Raw genomic sequence first — 24075 nt, forward strand, 5'->3', positions numbered from 1 at the left:
AGATTACAATGCCTGTCTTAAAGCTCAAGTATGCTCAATTGCAGTTATTATCAAATTCAAGTCAAAAAGACAAAGACATTGTACACTCTTAGAAAAAATGGTTCCAAAAGGGTTATTCAGCTGTCCCCATAGGATAACCATTTTTGGTTCCAGGTAGAACCCTTTGGGTTCCATGTAGAACTCTATGTGAATAGGGTTCTACCTGGAACCAAAAAGGGTTCTTCAAAGGGTTCTCCTATGGGGACAGCCAAAAAAACATTTTAGGTTCTAGATAACACCCTTTTTTCTAAAGGTGTATGTTGTTAAATAACCCTTTGAAAGGTTAATGTTTTCAGGATGTGTAAATGTGTACTCAAATAGAAAAGCCCTATCATTCTTCAGCCTTCATATGGTAAAACATAAAGCCATGGTAAAATACAAATCCACAAATGTATCAATAAGAAATGTAAAGTTAACAATTGAATTAATATAGACTTTTAGATGGAATTAATCATTTCTTGCAAATAGAGGAATGTATAAACGTATCAGGTCCACAGTGTAAATTAACATGTCAGTAATAAAGTTATACACACAAAGTACCATATTATGACAATTATCTTAATCAGTTCCTCATATATTAACTCAGAGACTGAGCAATTGCTCTCACCGTTTAACGGTCCAACAGAGCTAGCTTAATAGGACAGATCTGATTCCTTCAGCTATTAAGAGTGTTCCTTCTTAAACTCTGCTATTACAAAGTGATGTTATATGTAGCCCAAATCTGTATGTAATCCATCATTATTATAGCAATCTTCATCACAACTCAGGTGGTCTGACTGAATATCCTTGAGTACTTTTGTTACATAAATACAATGCCTGGGTTTGGGGTTTGACATCCCTGTTTTCAATACCTTACCTTGCGAGAATAAAGTCACTGAGCCTTTTTCTAAAATGTTCTATGAGTTGGAGAACACACTGGGATGGATCTTAGACCATTCCTCCATACAGAATCCTTCAAGATCCTTGATTTTCCGTATGGACGGCCCTCTTCAATTCAAACCACTGGTTTTCTATGGGTTTCAAGTCATGTGCATTGGAAAATTTTGATTTTGTGTCCAATTAACCATTTCATTGTGGATTTTGATGTGTGCAGGGGTAATTTGATGTGTGCTTGGGGTCAGATTACATGAAAATAGAGCTCTTTGGCCATGTACAACAGTGGTGGGTTTGGTGTTAGAAAATAACCCCATACCTACTGTAAAATATGGTGGTTGATTGTTGATGATATGGGGCTTTTTAGCTTCCACTTGTCCTTGGGCATCCTGAACTTTACTCAGTACAAATATATTTTTGCCAAAAACCTGGTTGCCTCTGCCTGGAGGCTGAAACTTGGTGGATCTTCCAACAAGACAAAACCCAAGCACACATGAAAATCCACAAAGAAATCAACATTTTTTGAATTGCCATTTAGTTTCCGAACTTGAAACCCATTGAAAACCTGTGGTTTGAATTAGAGACGGCAGTCCATATGCACAGACGAAGGATATCAAGGACCTGGAATGTTTCTGTATGGAGGAATGGTCTCAGATCCCTACCCAATGTGTTCTTCAACTCATAAAATATTTTAGAAAAGGCTCAGTGCAGTTGTCCTCGGAAGGTGAGGAACTTAAAGGTATTGAAAACAGGGGTGTCAATAATTCTGACCCCTGCCTTTTGAGAAAAAAATAAAGATTACTTGTTAAACAAAATATTTTTCTCTGAGCAATTGTATTAGCATAAAATAATATAATTTCTATATTTTGGAGCATAGTTCAGTGTTTTAATTATTAATTTTGTACAGTTTTTGCTCATCTTTATCAAGGGTGTCAATAATTTTTAGCCCCACTGTACATTTTAAAGCATAGAAAATTAAACCTTGCAATTGGATGGGTAACACAGATATTTTAATTCATAAAGATTTGAAAATACCAAATTGAGGAAAAATGTGCTTTATTGTCCCATGAAGGTAAACTGTAAAACAAATTGTAATATATAGCTAGCTATATCTTACACTGCTAGAATAATGGTGCTATATAATGCCAAAAAGGTTGCTATTGCTCGCTTCATGTATGGCCCTCAACAAGGTTTAAATAGAACTGCAAAGCACCGTTATTTTTAACAGAGTAACATGTTTACATTACATTTTACATTAAGTTGCTTTTGTAGTAACACTGTAATAACACTAATAAGGCATATTTCTAATTCTGATTGATTGGCATTAAATATCCTAATATCAATACTACTAAATATGCAAGATAATATTGTGATCGGCAGGTTATTCATGGTAGAGAGCTAAACCTGCAATCCCACACTTTGTATTCGCCAATGCTGTCTAATACTACAGAAACTGTTAAATGGAATTCAATCAACAATGTTATGCTCATGGGGACTGTATATATGACCAACATATCATAAAGGATGCTAGATCTGTTTACATAATGTTGTAAAACAAGCAATTTAGTTAAAATGCTATGTAATGATTTGGCTCCATGACTCCATTGCGGTATGTCTGCTTAAGAGTCCTGAGCTCCATTTTAAGACAGCATCTCTCCCAGTGTACGTCATCTCCACATATAAAACATATCTGTTTCTTTTTTACCCATCATGCCTCAGCATCAGTACAGTCATTTGGATTACAGTACCAGCTGCTGAAACAGGAAATCGGTTTTATACTGTTTTAAATTCAAAAATTCTGTTTGTGGCTTTGCACATGAGTGACATAGATTTAGATGTAATTTCTCCACCAACCAACAATGACATTTTAGAATTGCTTTGGCAACAGTATTTTGATGGAGAGAAGTTACAGCATGGCATTTTTATATTCAAATGATTCATATTTACTCCCCCCCAAAAAATCTTTATATTTTGTAAAGTAGAAAGACAGAGTTGGAAAATGATTGGCACTTTTTCGAATGATGGCAGTACTAGTCTTTCATGTACCAACCTGATGTGCCAATTTCGGGGCTTAGTTTGATCTTAACAGCTAAGGGGGATCAATTATGGCTTGTTTTCAAGCTGCATTCATACTTTGAGCTAAATACTCTTCCACATGAAGAAGATTAATGCTGTGATTTTTTTTTTTGGGGAGGGGGGGGGATATTTACGTAATTCTGTTGTTGACAGTCAATCTTTTTTGCCCAAGGTTTCGCAGACGACCCTTTGGATATTAAGTGAAAGTATAACAACCATAACTGTATAGCCCATTACTATTACTTATGGTAGCCAATATTATGCCCATAGTACAATCAGGGTCAAAAGTTGAAATGCAATTAACTCTGTACTGTAACGCTATAACGATTTTGATGTTTCACTGCCATTGTTGGCAGTCTTAATGATTTGTGAACTCTGAATGACTCAACTGTGCCTAATCATCACGCATACATGACTTGAATAAAATGGTTATGCAGCTTTTCATCATCCTCAGGGTCTTGACCTTTCAACAAAGTATATTAATTTGAGTAACCTTCATCAGTATACTATATTGCTCATAATGTAATAGTTGTCGGCATAAGAATACTAACTACTAAAACTTTTTCAGTGACTATCGACAGCTGAATTATAAAAGGAGTAGTTTATATTTCCACACAAACCATACTGTTGCATGTTATCATACACCATTTTACACGATTCAAGTGGGACAATAACATCATCATTTCTAAAGACAAAGTTGATGCAATGAGGAGATATGGATTGTACAGCTCAAATGGCTTATAGTGTAATACAACTCCTGCAATCACTATGTTTTGATGCATTGATTACATGTACAGTACTGCATGCATGTTTTCATTCATACAGCCATACATTTCATTCATTCATTCATTCTGTATGTAAAAACCAGAAAACAAAATGGCCACTATCACTCATCTGAGATGCTGAAAAGTTTACCAAAACATATACTGGCACGTTAAGTCCTTTAATTCATATTACAGTTTCCGAGAGTAAAATACATTACCATTGATACTTTTCATATCCATTGTTAATGTTCATAATCATATTTATTTAAATATATTTTTCTGGTAGGTTCGGTACACAATAGCTTCTAGATAGCTTATTCTCCAAACTCCACCACACCGCGTAATTGTATGAACTATTAAACAAAAAGAGCTGAATGATTGAATCTACAGTGCACAAACCCAGGACCAGTCAGTCACTTTATTAGGTCCATACCCGAAAACTTTCAGGGGATTTCGGTATATGTCACCCAAAAGTGCTAAATAATTACAGTAACCATATAGAACACAACACACACACACTCATACACACATATGGATAAAATGATACATTTCCACTATCTCTGGATGATATAATATGTTTGATAAAAATGATGTTACTGTAATATACTGTATACAGTATATGTAGAACACAACCACTGTAATTACATTAACCACATAGAACACAACAGATTTGTATGATACATTATTCATGACTATTTTGTGTTATAAAACATTAATATCTATAAAACATTTATTACATTCATGAATAGGATACATCATTTATATCAACTATATTATATCACTCAGAGATAGTGGATAATTATCATTAGTTATCAATGACTCATGAAAAACACAGCAGCATCCCATACAGTACATATTAAAAGCACATAGGACTATTCCATCTAGTAATTTGAATGCTATTAATGCTATCTATTACTGCAGTGGAATATCTACAGCAGGGGATTTGAGAAAAACATTATAAATCAAATTATGAAAAACAGGATTTATACTAAATGTACCTTTTTATCACTGATACTATTGCTATATTTTGCCAACGTTTTCTTCCATATAGGTCCAAATGGCTCAAACACATGTACACTCATAAATAAAAAAGGGTTATTTGGCTGTCCTCATTGGAGGCAAACGAAGACAGTCGTGAAGAGGGCATGGCAATGCCTATTCCCTCTCAGGGAATAAACTTGGGCATGTGTCCTCAGATCCTAAAAAAGTTATACAGCTGCACCATCGAGAGCATGGTAGATCACCGCCTGGTATGGCAACTGCTCGGCCACCGACCACAAGGCACTACAGAGGGTAGTGTGTACGGCCCAGTACATCACTGGTGCCAAGCTTCCTGCCATCCAGGACCTCTATACCAGGCGGTGTCAGAGGAAGGCCGTAAAAATTGCCATAGACTGCAGCCACCCTAGTCATAAACTGTTCTCTCTGCCACCGCACGGCAAGCGTTACCAGAGCGCCAAGTCTAGGTCCAAAAGGCTTCTTAACAGCTTCTATCCCCAAGCCATAAGACTCCTGAACAGCTAATCAAATGGCTACCCAGACTATTTGCAAATGGCTACCCAGACTATTTATTATCTACGCATAGTCACTTTACCTCTACCTAGAGTACATGTACATATTACCTCAATTACCTCGACTAACCTGTGCCCCCGCACATTGACTCTGTACCGGTACCCACTCTATATTGCCTCACATCTGTTATTTTATTGTTGCTCATTAATTATTTGTTATTTTTCTATTTCCCACTTTTCAATTTGTATTTATTTTTTTTACTTCAGTTCATATTATTAAATACTTTCTTAACAATATTTTTTCTTAAAACTGCATTGTTGGTTAAGGGCTTGTACGTAATGTAAGCATTGCACTGTAATGTCCACACCTGTTGTGTTCAGCGCATGTGACAAATACAATTTGATTTGATTTGATGTATGAGGACAGCCAATGATGGCTCATGAATTGAACACGCATCCTATTATTATAATTACTTTGAAAGATATCACTCAGCCCTTCTACCCCTTATCTTAATTATACTCGAAGCATAATTATTGAGTAAATAATACTAACAGACTAAGCTAACTTTTATAGTGGGGTTTCCTATAAAGAAGACGTTCTCCTAAACAAAACAATTATAAAAAATGACCCAATGATTGGTATTTACCGGACCATTAAAAATGACTGTAACATCACTTACTCTTTGTTGAATTATCTGATCCATGATCCTTGTCACCTGCCAAGAGTGTCAAGACATTAATATAAAATACATTACTAACAACAAAATCTACATAAATGTCGTAGGCAGAAAACTTATTGCTCGACTATCACCCTTCCACGTGATTCTAAAATCCATGTTTATCAGACATAGATGAGGCAGTTAGGCGATTCTATCTTTATGATTGACAGTATCGATAGTGGAACTTCTTTTGGCAGGGGGAGAGCGTGACATGATCAACAACTACAAGCAAAAACAAAAGTCCTAGGCTTATTATGATATATTTTAGGGTTTAAATCATATATATATGCAATATGCACATGTCCTAAATTTGAGATGTGGAGCAATTTTCTTAGCGTGGATAATGCTGTGATATACACGGCACCCCTTGGTCTGCTGTTTTTGGTTTCGCCCAAACTTGGTTCAGATTTGAGTTATTTTCTATGGCGTCTGGTTTACTCTATTGAAGGTGAAGGTCCGCTCATCTCCGCCAGCATTCGCTGTCAATGGCTTTCAGGACTTATTTTATTTGAATGTCTGGGCTTTTAACACTTTCGTCCAAAGAAACCAATAATGGATATTCTATGGATTTTATGGATAATACCCACCGCTATAGCTGTAGAAGGTAAGAGCATGTTTGAATTCCATTAAAAAACGTCTTGCCGACCTGGTTGTAGAGTTTCGGATCACAGCACGTTGAGTGGTTGACTAGTTGAAACGACAAAAATCACACCTCTGTCACAGAACGTTCCGGGGACTACATTGTGGCAAGCCGCTTCTTTGATTTTTGAACTGAAATAATTAACAATAGCTATAATGAGGGTTGCACCCAACATGCCCTCATCCTCTCAGGTAACCGAACGTAGGTTATTGTTTGTTATGAAGGACATACCATATGTTTATTAGGCTACTGTATGTCATTGTATACATGCCAAGTCAATACATCTCCAGGTTTATATAATTTCAAACAGTTCAACCTTCAACACTAAAGTAAACGCGTTAGACTACTTTATAAAGCAGCATGGATTTTCCTCTTGTCTGCAATTTGTAAAATAGCAGCATGAACAACCAACAACAGTCAGTAGGCGATACATTTCCTGAAGATGATTGTGTCTAGTATGGACAGTTCTGTATTTGATTAATGAGGCATCTGTTGTATAGCTTAATCATTTGGTTGGAAATGGAAGCATCTAATTGTGCTGTGCACTGGCCGGAGCACACAGGTTTCTCTTGTGAATTATGATGAGCAGCGTGTTCAGTGGCACAATGGAACAGACTTCATGAGAGCAGAGCGCTACAGTAACCTACCAATGTTTAACCACCAAGCACGATCCATTTTTGATTGAAAATAGGGCGGTAGGTTGATTATCTACACTTCAGTTAATGTGCTATTTTGGTGTGATGATTTGTCACAGAACACGAGTCTTGTGTTTGCTTTTGAAGGGATGAGTGTTGGCGGTTTAGAATGAGTAGAGCCTACCTCTTACATACCGGTAGGATGTCAACCACAATGTAAATACGTTCCCTGCAAACATAAATATATACATTCTGTAAACCAGGGTTCCCCAACTGGCGGCCAGCGGGTGGTTTTATTTGGCACCCAAAGTTTTCTGAGCTAAATATATTTATTTTAAAAAATATATTATGAATTTACATTTTCATTGTTAGACATAAAAGAGTTTAAAAACACCAGGAAATCGGCTCCAAGTGATTTTAATTAGGAAAATCTGCTCCCTAGTATTCCCACGCATAATAGAGAGGCACAAGGGTTGAAATCATTTTGTTTTAGTCAAATATTATATCAGTTTGGGCTTCTTGCGGTCAATTTTTTGTCCATATTTTTTGTAATTATTTTCTGGCCTTGACCCTAAAGAAAAAATCGGTATGCGGCTGAATCTATCGATGATCCCTGCTGTAAAACCTACTGTACTTAGCCTACTAAGTGAATAAGAAGCGGATGCCATCTTCATGTAGCCTATAGTAGTTTTTGAAGAGAAGTGTGCTCCACATACCTTGCTAGTCCTTTAGAGTTGATAAATAAAACTTTGGTATATTTCAAACAGCATATCATTTAACTGGTATATTGGAAAAGGATGTTGCCTAAATTGTTACATAGGCAGGCCGAAATAAGCCTGGGAATTTGTACTTTCCAGTTGACATTTATAGTTGTAGAGTAGGTAGGCCCATACACATCACATATCCAATGTTGTGTTGCACTGGCAAAATAAATCAATACTTACATTTTAGTGATTTAGCAGAAGCTCTTATCCAGAGCAACTTACAAGAGCAATTAGGGTTTAGTGCCTTGCTCAAGGGCACATCGACAGAGTTTTCACCTAGTCAGAGATTCAAACCACAGCGTCATTTTCGGTTACTGGCCCGATGCTATGGTAGTGTTTAGGCATCTGTGTCTGAGCATAAGAATTTCCACACTGAACATTTATACATAATAATTGTAAAATGCTATATTTTTACAACTACAATTTTTAGTTGTCATTACATTCTGTCAATGAAAATAGTAGATGCCTTTGCTTGTCATCTAATACCAACATATATGTATTATTTTTTAACATTTACTGTAATTAGTAGTTGATGATGCTTAGCATTTGGAAATATTTTTTCTATCCTTATTCAAAATAATAATTTGACCTATAAGAGAAACACTGTTTGCAAGACCCAGGGTCTAGGAACCAGACTCATACGCAATTTATAAAATAATTTGAATATTATAAACAATGGCTTTGTGACCTAGCAACTATATATAAATATATATTTTTTTTTTATGTGTATATATATATAGAAACCTGTCCTGAGCTGCTATATTTTCAATTATATGTTATATTGTTATAACAACTATATTGTTATCATGAATTCATATTATTGATAATATTATTATTATTATTATTATTTCAATTTCATTCTTATTATTTTGTTTTCTATATAAACATATCTTAATTCAGTGAGGATTGTTTTCTACATGTTACTGGAGGTAAATTATTTAAGGCCAGACTCTTACTATACATGTTCCGGTTTGAGTTAGTTCATCATAGTTTTCACCTGAAATGAAAAATAAAGCTTGAATGGAAAAAGCTCATGGGTGTTTGCCTTTATAAGGTTAGTGATAGAATGGAGTTCTTCTCCGTTAGCGGTCTTCGGGCTCTAGGGTCATGAGTGAGGTGGAACCACAGACAGTAGGATAGAAGCTGCTTCATGACAAATAATTACAGACCAATGTATTTCAACCAATTGCGTTGAATAGAGTGGCATGCTGTTTTCTCTTTCTGGAATGCAAACGTGGCTAGATGATGTATGAGACTGCAAAATATATTTAGAAACCGCCATAAAAAACAGGCCTTTGTTTCGTATTGTGCAATGTGGCAGGCTAATACACATATTATGATGTCATTTGGTAGGCCTATTTTATCAAGAGTTTTCTATTTTATTTGTGTCGCAACCAATATATGTCATTAATGAAGCTATTTATTTTGCTTTTCTCTTTCAGAATACATTTATTTCTTGGTCATTTACAATGTAATACAAATATTTGAACGTTCAGACAAAGGTTTTATGGAAGAAAATGCTGTTTTCTTTCTGGAGAGACAATTAGGCTAATAGTTACTCCTTTTCATGTTTCTGTTTACATAATTGAATAGTCATTCATTACAATTCAACATCACTGAAGATAAAAGTATTGATTGCCGAACCCATATTTCTCAAGCAATATTAGCCAGCAACACTTGTTATGTTTATTGTATTTCAGTATCGTGACTGGTTGGTCTCATCTCCAACCCATCACAGGCCCCCCATCTTACCCTTTGTATCACCCTAGCCGATCATCCAATGAAGTTGCAGGAGTAGGCCACGTATGAAAAATCGAGAGTTGAAAAAGAGGTCACTGCAGCATTAATAAAAAAAAAAACAACACGCGACAGAGAGGAACGTTGAAGTAAATCGTATTGACGGCTCTGATGTCAGAACACGGTTGCTTTGGCGAAGGTTCTTCTGTCGGGTTTTATAAAAATTAACGTCCAAGTACACCCATAGACATTCCGGCACATCTCTGAGATCAAGCCTAATGTTGGTTATATTGCATCGTGATTTAAAAAAAATAACAGATGTTTTGGGGTGTTTTGATGTATCATTTTAATAGCTAGCTAATAAGTTTGTATATCTACCGTAATTGTATAGCCTAGCAATTGAAGAGAATACAAATAGCTACACTTTTATGTTTATGTTAGGCTAATTATTTAGCCCTACGTATCTTTCAATGTATTTGGACAACATAGATTGTTTCATGTTTTATCTTTTGTTTAGCGTTTCTTGGGCATAGCAGGTGAACTTTCTATTAATGACAGGTGATATTCTTTCAGCTACAACTGTAAAGTCTGCTTCCAACTCACACTCTCAAACACATACATCCTCTGAACGCAGCTCACTTTAGAGCCCACTTTCCAGCTCACACTCTCAAACACATAGATCCCATGAACACAGCTCACTCTCCAGATCCCAATCACCTGAATCCTGATCACCTATTCACACACCTGTATGTCATTTACACACACTATTTAGTTCAGTTCTTTGCACCCCATCATTGTGAGGTATTGTCTGTTTTGATACATCTTTCTATTCGGAGCTCTGTTTTTTCCCATATTAGTCCTCCTGTGTATCATAGTTTTGGCCATCTTTACTAACAATGTTTTTTTGCCTATTCCCTGCCTGTACTTTTGCCTATCAGATTTCCTGTCATCAACCTCTTGCCTGATCTCTTGGACTACGTTATAGCCTTTTCCCCTGCCTGTACTGTTACCTTTTTGGATTCCCTGTGTATGACCTTCTGCCTGCCCCTGGACCCTGCTACCTGCCTCCTCTGGTGGTCCTTTACTAAATAAACACCTGCTGCGCCCTGCACTTGAAACCAGCACTCTGTCTCCCATCATACTCATTACAACAGCTCTAACAACCATAGCTTCGTATATGGATTTCAGAGTGGTTAAATTTTGAGAGTGATGTAGCTAGTTATCTTTTAAACCAAAAGACAGGGATGCTGTTGGGCTAAAATACCATGAATTGTGGATTTAATGCAAGCCCCTGTTGATATGAAATCTTCTCGGTAGGCCTATGGGACATTTTTGAAGGCAAGCTGTAATAAATGGAATCGAGGTGCTCAGTAAGATAACTCCTGTTATTCCAGCAGAGCCAGGCATGCTTGTGTATTTATCTTCTCATTCTGTTTAGCTTTGCATCAGCTGCAGGTGCATTACTTACATCATACCAGGTGTATCTATGGAGCGCATCATCATCAACAACAACAACAACAAAACAACATTTATCTTGCAAATCTTACCATGGCTGTCATAAAGTGTTATCATGAAAGTATGTGTAAGTCCATTCACTCTTCATGCTATTTAAGGTCAGGCATAGTATTATAAAATCTAGTCAGTCATTGATTGAATTAGTTAACCACAAAGCTTTTGGCTGTACCAGACCTTTGGTTCTCTATATCTGATTGTGTGTCTTATTACCCTTCTCCTATCTCTGGACTGGGTAAATACTGGGTAAATACTGGTTAAATACTGGGTAAATAATGGACTGTAAAATAAAGTAACCAAATTTGGAATAAACACGGTTTATTGACTAGCTTTTTTGTGGAGTTATGATAATTGTAACAAAGTGAAGCCATTTAATTCAGTGTGAAATCATGATTTTTATTTCAATTCAATCGTCGCACGACATTCAAAATTGCACAAACAGTCAACAGTATATTTCACCACCTTTCTAACTCGTGCCTCAATAATTTGTGGGTTTAGGTAACTGACAGTTGTAGAGATGACACCATGGATGAGGCACTGTTAAAGAACTTGGGATCCAGATTACATATCTAAGGAAGGGAGTTGTTTTTTGTTAGTATCTAGTGAAAATGTCATAGCGATATCTTAGGGCGCGTTCAGATATCCCCTTATGATCAGGATCCTGGAATGTTTGGTAACCTGATCCTCACAATAAAGCATGTGTGAAATGCAAATGAACCCTAGCTGAAACAAATCCTGAGTACCAGGTATTGTACTCTTTTGCCCGTTGTAAACAAGCTAGCTTGTTAACGTCATGTAGAAGGTGCGTCTTCCTAATCGTACCATGAAACGGTTATTTTCAGGTCTTGTGAAAGCAAAATGTATTCTGTAGAATAGTCACAAATTTCTTATGTGAAAACACCCTTAGAGATAGTAAGCAGCCCCAGAGGTTTGTCTGCCATAATGCAGTTGCCTCCTCCAATAGGCTACAGTGGAAACCTGAGAGAAAACAAAGTGCTTTCAGTATTTCATTCTTTGTTACTCTGTTTTATCCTAAAATGTATTTTTTGTTGTGTGTTGTTTGAAGAGAGTTATGAACATTTGCATTTTGAGTCTGCCAAATCAATATAAACCTGCTTTCAAATGTAAATTCACAAGTCCCATTTAATTTGTACTTGCGTGGGGACTAGAAGTGTTAGCCTAACATGGAGGCGTTATGGTTTTTGAAATAGTAACAAAAGCCTATGAGAGGAGGGCCCTAAAATGGGATTAAATCAAGGTCAAATGAGCAACCATACACAATCCTGTGTTTTCTTAGTCTACCCAATGAGCAGATGCAGGGAGCTCGTCTGTACACCAACCACCACAGTAGACTTTAATAGAATCTGCCTCTATTCAAGACCTAATCCATGCTGCCCAGGGCCCAGGCATTGTCACTTTGCATGCTAAATTTCAATTAGTGCTGGTACCAGTTGTTTCACTTGAGGTTGCGTGTCACATTTCGGGGACATCCATAGGCTACCTTGAGGATGGGTTTAATGCCAGGGTATCCAAGGGGCTCAGAGATGTTGGCCGATGGCGAGAGGGGATGCCAGTTTCACAAAAACGTGTTCTCTCTGCATGGGATGACATCATTGTGGCAAAATGTTGAACTGCTGTCTTTTGTTACGTGCATGTATCAGTGCCTCATTCTCCATCCATGTTCACTCTACTATTTGTTCATCAAGAGCCAGTCAGAAAGAGCCTGCCCCCTTTGGTAACATACCATAAAAAAATAAAAAAAATAATACATTTCAGTATATTGCTAGATTATAATAATTCCAAGCAACAACTGTTGATTTATAGTCATGCTTTGATATTTCTTTAGTTTACATGCAACCTTGTTTAGATGGAAACATTTATTTTCAACCTCTCCCTCAACGTGATCAAGGCAAAGGAGACGATTGTGGACTACAGGAAAAAGAGGACTGAGCACGCCCCCATTCTCATCGACGGGGCTGCAGTGGAGGAGGTTGAAAGCTTCAAGTTCCTTACTGGGATACATCGAGCCAAGCTTCCTGCCATCCAGGACCTCTATATCAGGCGGTGTCAGAGGAAGGCCCTAAAAATTGTCAAAGACTCCAGCCACTCTAGTCATAGACTGTTCTCTCTGCTACCGCACGGTAAGCGGTACCGGAGCGCCAAGTCTAGGTCCAAGAGGCTTCTAAACAGCTTCTACCCCCAAGCCATAAGACTCCTGAACATCTAGTAAAATGGCTACCCAGACTATTTGCAGTGCTCCCCCCCCCCCCCCCCCCCCCTCACCCCCTCTTTACACCACTGCTACTCTCTGTTGTCATCTGTGCATAGTCACTTTAACAACTCTACCTACATGTACATACTACCTCAACTGACCGGTGCCCGCGCACATTGACTCTGTATCGATACCCCCCTGTATATAGTCTCGCTTGTTATTTTTATTTTACTGCTGCTCTTTAATTACTTGTTGCTTTTATCTCTTATTCTTATCTGTACTTTTTTGAAACGGCATTGTTGGTTAGGGGCTCGTAAGTAAGCAATTCACTGTAAGTTCTACTACACCTGTTGTATTCGGTGTGACTAATACAATTTGATTTGACTATTCCCAATATGCTTTTTTATGGCTTGCCTCAGAACGGTTAACTGTGCACAACATAAGCTCAGTTGGAAAAATACAATTGAATAGTTCTAAGTGTAGAATTTCAACACAAACAGGTTTGTCAACACTAGAGGTACTGTGGAATGTGGACAATTGAGCACCTATACTTTACATTCAATTGTATTCTTTACTGAGGATCACTTGAATTATTGGTCTTGGGTTTTGTTTTTCTAGCAGTGGTTAAAGTGTAGGTGTGTTGTTCTACCCTAGGGCTATAATTGTTTTAGCCTGTTGTCAGAAAATGTGTTTTGTCTAAAAGTGAGACAATCTAGACACTATGACTAATGCCCCCTTTTTTCAACCTAACATTGTATGGCACTGTTAGGGCTTGCAGTGCCCTGCACTAATATTGGTAACCTTGGTAAATATGAGCAAAACAGGCTGTGAAATGTTTTTCTTTATTGTTTATCCTCTTGGTCTTTCATTCAAAATATTCACACAAATCTAACCTTTAATTAAAGTAAAATAATTGAAAGAAATAATACATTTTAATCATAAAACAAATATTTTTTCCTTTGCCAAGATAACAGATATCAGCTCTGAGTCTTCTCCTATAATGCGTAAAGAGGTTGGAGAACACATGGCAAGGGATCTGAGACCATTCCCCCATACAGAATCTCTCCAGATCCTTCAGATTCCGAGGTCCACACTTGTGGACTCTCCTCTTCTGCTCATCCCACATGCTTTCTATGGGGTTTAGGTCACGGGATTGGGATGGCCATGTTAAAACCTTGATTCTGTGGTCAGTGAACCATTTTTGTGTTGATTTTGAGGTGTGCTTTGGATCATTGTCCTGTTGGGAGATCCAACCACCGCCCTGTTTAAGCTTCCTAGCAGACGTAGTCAGGTTTTGATTTAATATCTGCTGGTACTTGATGGAGTCCATGATACCATGTATCTTAACAAGTTGTCCAGGGCCTTTGCAAGAAAAACAGTCCCACAACATCAAAGATCCACCACCATACTTCACAGTGGGGATGATGTACTTTTTTGTATGGCTATCTTTCTGAATACACCAAACCCACCTCAGCTCTATTTTGGTCTCATCTAACCATAGAACCCGGGCCCATTGAAAATTCCAGTAACGTTTGGAAAACTGTAGGCGCTTGAGTCTGTTGTTTGATGACAGCAAAGGCTTGTATATGGCAACCCTCCCAAACAACTTGTGGTTATGTAGGTGGCGTCTGATGGAAGTTTTGGATACTTTCTGACCCCAAGACCCAACTAACGTCTCCAGTTGTGATTCTTGGAGATTTTTTGGCCACTCGAACCATCCTCCTCACTGTGCGTGTGGTCAATATAGACAAACGTCCTCTTCCAGGCTGATTGTTAACATCTCCAGTTGCTTTAAACTTCTTAAGTATTGACCTGATAGTGGAAATGGGCATTTTCAACTGTTATTTTCTTCTAACCATTTCCTGATTTGTCCAGCTCAACAACCTTTTGTCGCACATCATTGCTGTTTTCTCGGGTCTTTCCCATAGTGATGGATGACCTTGGGAACTTAGCCTGTGTGTCACCTCATATTTATACCCCAGTGGAACAGGAAGTAATAATTGTGACACGTTTTGGAGAAAAGCATTTATTTCACAGGTATTTTTTCAATAATTTTACTTCAGTTAAAGGTTTGATATTTGTGAATAATTTGAATGAAAGTAGAAGACAAACAGCAAATATTTTTTTTTCACCGCCATTTTTTTCTCATATTTACCAAAGGTGCCAATATTATTTGGGGTGCTCCCGAGTGGCGCAGCGGTCTAAGGCACTGCATCTCAGTGCTAGAGGCGTCACTACAGACCCTTGGTTGGTTCCAGGCTGTATCACAACCGGCCGTGATTGGGAGTCCCATAGGGCGGCGCACAATTGGCCCACCATCGTTAGGTTTTGGCCGGGGTAGGCCGTCATTGTAAATAAGAATTTGTTCCTAACTGACTTGCCTAGTTAAATAAAGGCCAACAAATAGTGGAGGGCACTGTATATTGAAGATTAGTCAGATTGAATGCATCATTTCTGAGACAGATAGGTATAATTATCATGTTGGATATAATTATATTATCTTCCAAGCTTCATACCTCTCAACACTGAATGTCAAACAGAATGTGGTTGATAATTAGTTCAGCTAATGATGTTAGGGTTGCTACACAGAGGTAAGGAGTTTATTCAATGGGAGCACAGTTTCTGGCCAGTACCTCATCCCTGTGGGCTATATCTTGTTATTTTTAACTGTATACATTCAATAGAAACTACAAAAGCAACCTAATGTGTACCTTTACAGGTATAACATTGTTATACCAATTGTTCAGGAACCTAGATTCAGGATAATGTTAATATATAGTTTAAATGTTTCAATCACAACTTCTTGATTTACAAATGACAAATCCCCAGCATGTCACATGCTACACTAAAAACTCAAGATGATGAGCTCCCTCCTTGTTGCCTGCATTGTTATGCATATTTGAAAGCATAAATCTCACAGCTTCTATACCTTCATTTGAATTGAGCTCAGAGGGTAAATGCAGCTGGTGTCAAGCCAAGTGAGGAGGAGCATATCCTGAGAGAGGTCAGACCTGGTCACCGAGCTGCCCTCCATACACACCCCAGGTACTGTGCCACTGCCTCGCTGAACGGGCCCACAGAACACAAACCCAGCGGATTAGTGTCTGGCTCTCAGTGTCCCCGGGAGCAGAGCCCATCGGCGGAGACAAAGAAAGGCTGATTGCGTTGCCATCTGCATCACAAAGGGAAGCCTTTTCCACCTGAACCGTTGCCTCTGCTGCGCTGCACATCCCATCTATCAGTTCCTCTGGACCCACGTGACATCTGCCTTTTTGTTTTTCTCTCTGTCTCTTTCTCTTTTCCTATATCTCAGTTTTTCTCTTTCTTTCTTTCTTTCTCTCTCGCGCGCACCCCCCACACACACAGTCTTGCCCCTCTCTCTCTGTCCCCGCTGTCTTTCCAGCGGTCGCCATATCAGCAGTGTGACGCCTCCCTCAGTGGGGACTGGGCTCGCTAGACTCTATGTAAGCTGCAGCAGATATGACCGATTTCAGCCCCCGTCGGTAGTAATGGGCCCAGCATGGGTCGTCGTTTTCCTCTTCCGAGGGAAGCACACTAACATTGGGTCTCCCCCTGCCCTCGCCCTCACTGGCTGGCTAGCCACGGTGAGCTGCTCGGTTCTGCTTTGCTCCGCGCCAATATGCAGACACACAGACAAAGGTCCTCCACTACTCCTGTCCTGCCAGAACATACCTATCAGTCTCACTCTCTGGTACAGACAGAGCACCCTGACATGATTTCCAGTGAGCTGACGTGAGTTTTATCTGATTAGTGTGAGCTGGGAAGGACCTGGTGTCCTGTAACAGATGATGCTTGTCTTTAGTTATTGTACAGGGAGGTTGAGCACCAATGTGTAATGGTACAGTAGAGCAGATGTACTGTGGGTTGTTGCCTTCTTGTGGGATCAGCACTCTTGTTCCTACTGTACATGTAGTTCTATTGTGAAGACTCAACGACTCTACCGAAGGCTCAATATTTACGTATGTACCACACATGATAACTTCCCCCTATGGTCATGCAATCATTGTTGATTTTTCGGAATCAAATACCTGATATTATAGATAGCTAATCGGAGGACAGTACATTTAAAAGGCAAAAAAAGAGAGAACATTATTATGAAACCGTTATTAAGTGTGATACGGGAGATTTTTGTTGGTATCTAACTGCATTAGCCTAGTGCAAAGGGAATTAACAGAGATAATGAACTGATTTGGCCCGTGGCTGTGACTTGACTGCATTCAGAGAGCAGGAGCTAATGTTTTGTTGTTCCCAGATTAATTCAGATACAGCATAAGTCAATTGTAAAACCTCTCAAATGCTCAAAGGGCTCCAGTTAGCTACAGTTCAGACAGTCAGATTGGTGAAAGGTACTGTAACATCAGGGGTATCAACCTAACTCTTGGCTGAAATTACACAGTGTTAGATGTGGCCACAGAGGCATGTTGTACTGTAGACAGTTAAAGAAGCAGGGGCCATTTTGATAACCTGGAAGAGTAAGAGACGAGAGCAGCCAGGAGGAGAGAAATAAAGTGCTAAAATGGACAGAGTGGTAATTGCACTTCTTCTTAGCAGTTAATCGGCTGTATTCCAATTACTCAGGACTGCCCCAGGCCAGAGAGGCTAATTCTCTGCACAGACTTAGCCCTGGTATGCACACAGGGGTTTTACCATTACCTAGGGGTGGCAGGTGGGGTGTGATGGACTTTACGGCAGTTTTGCTTTGAGGATTTAAGATGGCTTCAGAGAGTTTTCCAGATTGGACTTTTTCTTCCATGTCATTCATATCGGAGCTTAAAGAGTCTCTCTCTTTTTCTCTCTCTCAATGTTACTGTAACGGTTTTCTTGATGAGAAGGAGAGTCGGACCAAAATGCGGCGTGTCTATTGCAATCCATGTTTAATGAAGTAACACACTAAACACAAACACTATCAAAACAATAAACTTAACGAAAACCGAAACAGCCTATACTTGTGTAACCTAACACAGAACAATGACATCAGGACACTAAGGACAATCACCCACGACAAACTCAAAGAATATGGCTGCCTAAATATGGTTCCCAATCAGAGACAACGATAAACACCTGCCTCTGATTGAGAACCACTTCAGACAGCCATAGACTTAGCTAGAACACCCCACTAGCTACAATCCCCATACATACACACCACATACAAAAACCCATGCCACACCCTGGCCTGACCAAATAAATAAAGATAAACACAAAATACTTTGACCAGGGTGTGACAGAACCCCCCCCCTAAGGTGCGGACTCCCGAACGCACCTCAAAACAATAGGGAGGGTCCGGGTGGGCGTCTGTCCATGGTGGCGGCTCCGGCGCGGGACGTGGACCCCACTCAATCAATGTCTTAGTCCCTTCTCCTCGCGTCCCTGGATAGTCCACCCTCGCCGCCGACCATGGCCTAGTAGTCCTCACCCAGAACCCCACTGGACTGAGGAGCAGATCGGGACTGAGGGGCAGCTCGGGACTGAGGCAGCTCGGAACTGAGGGGAAGCTCAGGAGTGAGAGGAAGCTCAGGAGTGAGAGGAAGCTCAGGCAGGTTGATGAATCTACCAGATCCTGGCTGGCTGGCAGATCTGGAAGACTCTGGTCGGCTGGCAGATCTGGAAGACTCTGGTCGGCTGGCAGATCTGGAAGACTCTGGTCGGCTGGCAGATCTGGAAGAGTCTGGTCGGCTGGCAGATCTGGAAGAGTCTGGTCGACTGGCAGATCTGGAAGAGTCTGGTCGACTGGCAGATCTGGAAGAGTCTGGTCGACTGGCAGATCTGGAAGAGTCTGGTCGACTGGCAGATCTGGAAGAGTCTGGTCGACTGGCAGATCTGGAAGAGTCTGGTCGACTGGCAGATCTGGAAGAGTCTGGTCGACTGGCAGATCTGGGAGAGTCTGGTCGACTGGCAGATCTGGCATGCTGACTGGCTGCTCCATGATGACTGGCAGCTCTGGCTGCTCCATGCTGACTGGCTGCTCCATGCTGACTGGCTGCTCCATGCTGACTGGCTGCTCCATGCTGACTGGCAGCTCTGGCTGCTCCATGCTGACTGGCTGCTCTGGCTGCTCCATGCTGACTGGCTGCTCCATGCTGACTGGCTGCTCCATGCTGACTGGCGGCCCTGGCTGCTCCATGCTGACTGGCGGCCCTGGCTGCTCCATGCTGACTGGCGGCCCTGGCTGCTCCATGCTGACTGGCGGCCCTGGCTGCTCCATGCTGACTGGCGGCCCTGGCTGCTCCATGCTAACTGGCAGCTCTGGCGGCTCCTTGCAGACTGGCAGCTCTGGCGGCTCCTTGCAGACTGGCAGCTTTGGCGGCATCCTGCAGACAGGCAGCTCTGGCGGCTCCTTGCAGACTGGCAGCTCCTTGCAGACTGGCAGCTCTATGCAGACTGGCAGCTCCTTGCAGACTGGCAGCTCCTTGCAGACTGGCAGCTCTATGCTAACTGGCAGCTCTATGCTAACTGGCAGCTCTATGCTAACTGGCAGCTCTATGCTAACTGGCAGTTCTGAACAGGCGGGAGACTCCGGCAGCGCTGTAGAGAAGGAAGGCTCTAACAGCGCTAAACAGGCGGGAGACTCCGACAGCGCTGGAGAGGAGGAGGGCTCCGACAGCGCTGGACAGGCGAGGCGCACTATAGGCCTGATGCGTGGTGCTGGCACTGGTGGTACTGGGCCGAGGACACGCACAGGAAGCCTGGTGCGGGGAGCTGCTACCGGAGGGCTGGGGTGTGGAGGTGGCACAGGATGGGTTAGACCGTGAAGGCGTACTGGAGATCTTGAGAGCGGTGCTGGCACAGGACGTGCAAGGCTAGGGAGGTGCACAGGAGGCCTGGTACGTGAGACTGGCACCATCTTCACCAGCCGACTAACACGCACCTCAGGACGAGTATGGAGCGCTGACCCAGGTGCCATCAAATCCCCGACACGCTCCGTCGGGCGAATTCCATGTTTAAAACACCAACACAGCAACTCCCTCATTTCTCTCTCCTCCAATTTCGCCATTAACTCCTTCACAGTCTCTGTTTCGCTCACCTCCAACACCGGCTCTGGTTCTGGTCTCCTCCTTGGCTCCTCACGATAAACAGGGAGAGTTGGCTCAGGTCTGGCTCCTGACTCTGCCACACTCTCCCTGAGCCCCCCCCCAAGAAATTTTTGGGGCTGACTATGGGGCCTCCGTCCGCGCCGCCTTGCTTGCTTCGCAAACTCCATTCTCCTATATCCTTCCGCGCACTGCTCCATCGAATCCCAGGCGGGCTCCGGCACTCTCCCTGGGTCGACCGCCCACCTGTCTATCTCCTCCCAAGAAGTATAGTCCATATTGTACTCCACTTTGGGCTGTTCCTGCCTGTTGACACGCTGCTTGGTCCCTTTGTGGTGGGTGATTCTGTAACGGTTTTCTTGATGAGAAGGAGAGTCGGACCAAAATGCGGCATGTCTATTGCAATCCATGTTTAATGAAGTAACACACTAAACACAAACACTATCAAAACAATAAACTTAACGAAAACCGAAACAGCCTATACTTGTGTAACCTAACACAGAACAATGACATCAGGACACTAAGGACAATCACCCACGACAAACTCAAAGAATATGGCTGCCTAAATATGGTTCCCAATCAGAGACAACGATAAACACCTGCCTCTGATTGAGAACCACTTCAGACAGCCATAGACTTAGCTAGAACACCCCACTAGCTACAATCCCCATACATACACACCACATACAAAAACCCATGCCACACCCTGGCCTGACCAAATAAATAAAGATAAACACAAAATACTTTGACCAGGGTGTGACAGTTACTGTTATTCTTTCTGCCTGTATTTATTACCGCAAAGCTATTCATATTGATTGGAATTGCTGAGTTTGATCTGCAATTACCAAGAATTCTCATATATTTTTTAACACAATCAGAAATGGAAGTCATTATAGTGGGTTGAGGTAATCACCTCCTTTTAGAATTCTCAGACTGCTCCAGACAACCCCATATGGAGCTCCCTCATCAATCTGCAAAGGCTTAGAGCCCTAATCAATAGCACAAGCTTAGCAAATATTTAACCCTTAGCAACATTATAAGGATAACATCAATGAGGGGTCATTACAATTTCCCTTTTAATAGCTTGTATGATAAACACTCTATTCGACAGAGTAAGCACATGTGCATTTGCATAATCAACTCTCAGCAAGCAGGTTCAGGATGAGGCCGATTGGCAGCAGGATCTGTCAGACGTGCAGTTGTAATGACTCCCACTGAGGCCGTAAATTCATGTCGTGCTCTTGTTCCAACCATGTATTCATTGTTATTTTACTCTAACTTCTACCCTGTAGGAAACACTACCCCTAAAACTCACACCACGTTTTGAGAGAAGCCAAAGACAGCAATACGTGTCCACTGGGCTCGATGAAACCATGTCTATGTCTAGGGATCATTGTAGCCATGAGGTAACACAGCTCACTGAAACAGGAGCACAATATAAGGATTTGAGGAGTGATGACTATTTTCAATACCTTCCTCAGGCTCAACATTTCAGATAGTATTCACGGTGGATCATTTGGAAGGGCAGCTGGGAAATCCATGGAGAATCTCAGGAGGCCTGCTGTGGCTGTGAAATCAATGCAGCGATCCAGCCGAGAGTGTTAAATGAAATGAATAAGTCATATGATATGGTTAAATGTGTAGAATGTTATTATTCATGTGGACCAAACAACTTTATCTGTAGATAACGCAAGCTGACATTTATATCAGTGGAGCACCCCTTATACCCACCATCCATCAGTCCTTTTTAAGTTAACAACAGCCATGGCTCTTACGTTTTGAGTTGTGGACTGAATGACGAAGGAACAACTCTTGCAGAAAGCTTTTACAAAAAAAAGGATATCATACAAACAGGAAACAACTGGTTTGGAACCGAGACACATCATTGTGCTATTTACAGAGCACTCACATACGTCTGATTAAAACTGACAGTGTATTTTATATTTTCTCTTGAAATTCCCTCAGCGAATCAGTGTGTGCATCAATTTCATAGCATACACAGGTGGAGCTAACTTCTCTTTACAAATATGCTTTTTTAAATTATATTTTTTTACTATAATGATTAGATTATTTTCTCATGTCTCAACAGAGCTTCATTACCAAGAGTCCTGCATATGTAAATCTAACTTTAAATAGTTTAACCTTGCCTCTTCCCAAACAGTACATTTTTTTTCACAAGCCATTGGTGTTGTGTGGCATGAGTTGCATGCAAGTGTAGTGACTGTATAAGTCCCTTGATGGACTTGCTGTTGGAAGCCTGCCTCTTGGAGTGATTGAAGAAACATGTTTGGGGTTAGACCTGCGTCCCTGTCCCTGCACAGTTTTGACAGAATGCATGTCAGAGGGGTTGGCTAAACCCACTCGGTACCTGCCACTGCGTTGAGTGATGGCATATAGGTAGCATTATAGCTCCCCCCCCCCCCCTCCCCCTCCTCCCACCCCTGGCTGACCACAACCCTGCTGTCAAGTAAGAGGAATGAGTAGAGACTCAGAGAGTACCAGGCTTAAACCCTTACTCTGGCAGCAGCACAACTCCCTGGACATATTCAACTGTTTTCCATAGAGTGTTACCTCAGAATGTTACTTCACTTTATTACAGTATGATGCTTAGCCTCAAAGAGCATGGGAAAGCATGGTTGAATACTGTAGTGTCATGTGATTTAGCGTTGCTGCCCACAACATAAACCAACAAACCAATAGATCATGCAAAAGTATTTCCTTTTGGTCTTGGTGTTTATGGTAAGCTGTCCTACTTTTTAGAAATAGACATTCTAAATCTTATGGTGGTTTTCCTGTGGACAGACAAGCTTCTGGCATTTGCACAAACTCAACACGCCTATGTTCATACTCACAAATATACACATACGCTCTTACACTCACACACTTTCCTTATGACTAACTCAACACCTGTCTACAATGCTTTCTGGGCATTATGGTGTTAGCATGGAAGTCAAGAGGCCTGGAGCAGGATTAGACTAGGTGTGAACACAAGGCCGGATTAAAGCTGCTCTTTTAACTCATATTTTGTCACCTAACGTTCACACTTGTCGGTTAGTCACCACCACACACTGAATAGTGAGTGACTCAATTAAAATATATATTTTTCACCAAATATGTATACCATCTACATAATTTGAGACTTTGCAATGATGCTTGGTTGTATGTTTTGTTTATTTCAGATCCAAGTATGATTTCTGCCTCAGTCTACCAAACATACTGTTGAAGTAGAGTGTTGATGGATATGTCTTCACAGAAAGCTTTTTAAAGCAATGACAAACAGGCCCTGAATCTGTCTATTTGTGCGATAGACTGCCAATTTCAATGCCCATTTTGTAATGACCTTAAATAAGTACATACTCTCTCTCCCTCTCTCTTTCTCTCTCTCTCTGGCAATACATTTTAGTAGATATGTAAATGCAGTTATATAAATGATCTAAACATTGTTGTAGGGTATTATTATATGTTGCTTTATCCATGCAGTGCAATTGCGTGTCATTGCAGCCTAGTGTGTGTCTGAGTTGAGGAACCACTGTTGCATAGTTAA

General features: G+C 40.8%; 1 protein-coding gene across 9 annotated transcripts in view; it reads left to right on the forward strand.

Moving 5' to 3' along the window:
- Nucleotides 1-6411: 6411 nt before the first annotated feature.
- LOC110528000 (ephrin type-B receptor 2) overlaps nt 6412-24075 on the forward strand; it is a 160718-nt gene continuing 143054 nt past the window's right edge. For all 9 annotated transcript variants that reach the window (XM_036983536.1, XM_036983541.1, XM_036983539.1 and 6 more), the window contains exon 1: nt 6412-6586. In XM_036983536.1, coding sequence (XP_036839431.1) covers nt 6535-6586 — 52 coding nt within the window. In that variant the 5' untranslated portion in view covers nt 6412-6534. The remainder of the gene's footprint in view (nt 6587-24075) is intronic.

Source organism: Oncorhynchus mykiss, chromosome 7 (assembly GCF_013265735.2).
Source record: "Oncorhynchus mykiss isolate Arlee chromosome 7, USDA_OmykA_1.1, whole genome shotgun sequence".
In the NCBI taxonomy this organism is placed as follows: domain Eukaryota; kingdom Metazoa; phylum Chordata; class Actinopteri; order Salmoniformes; family Salmonidae; genus Oncorhynchus; species Oncorhynchus mykiss.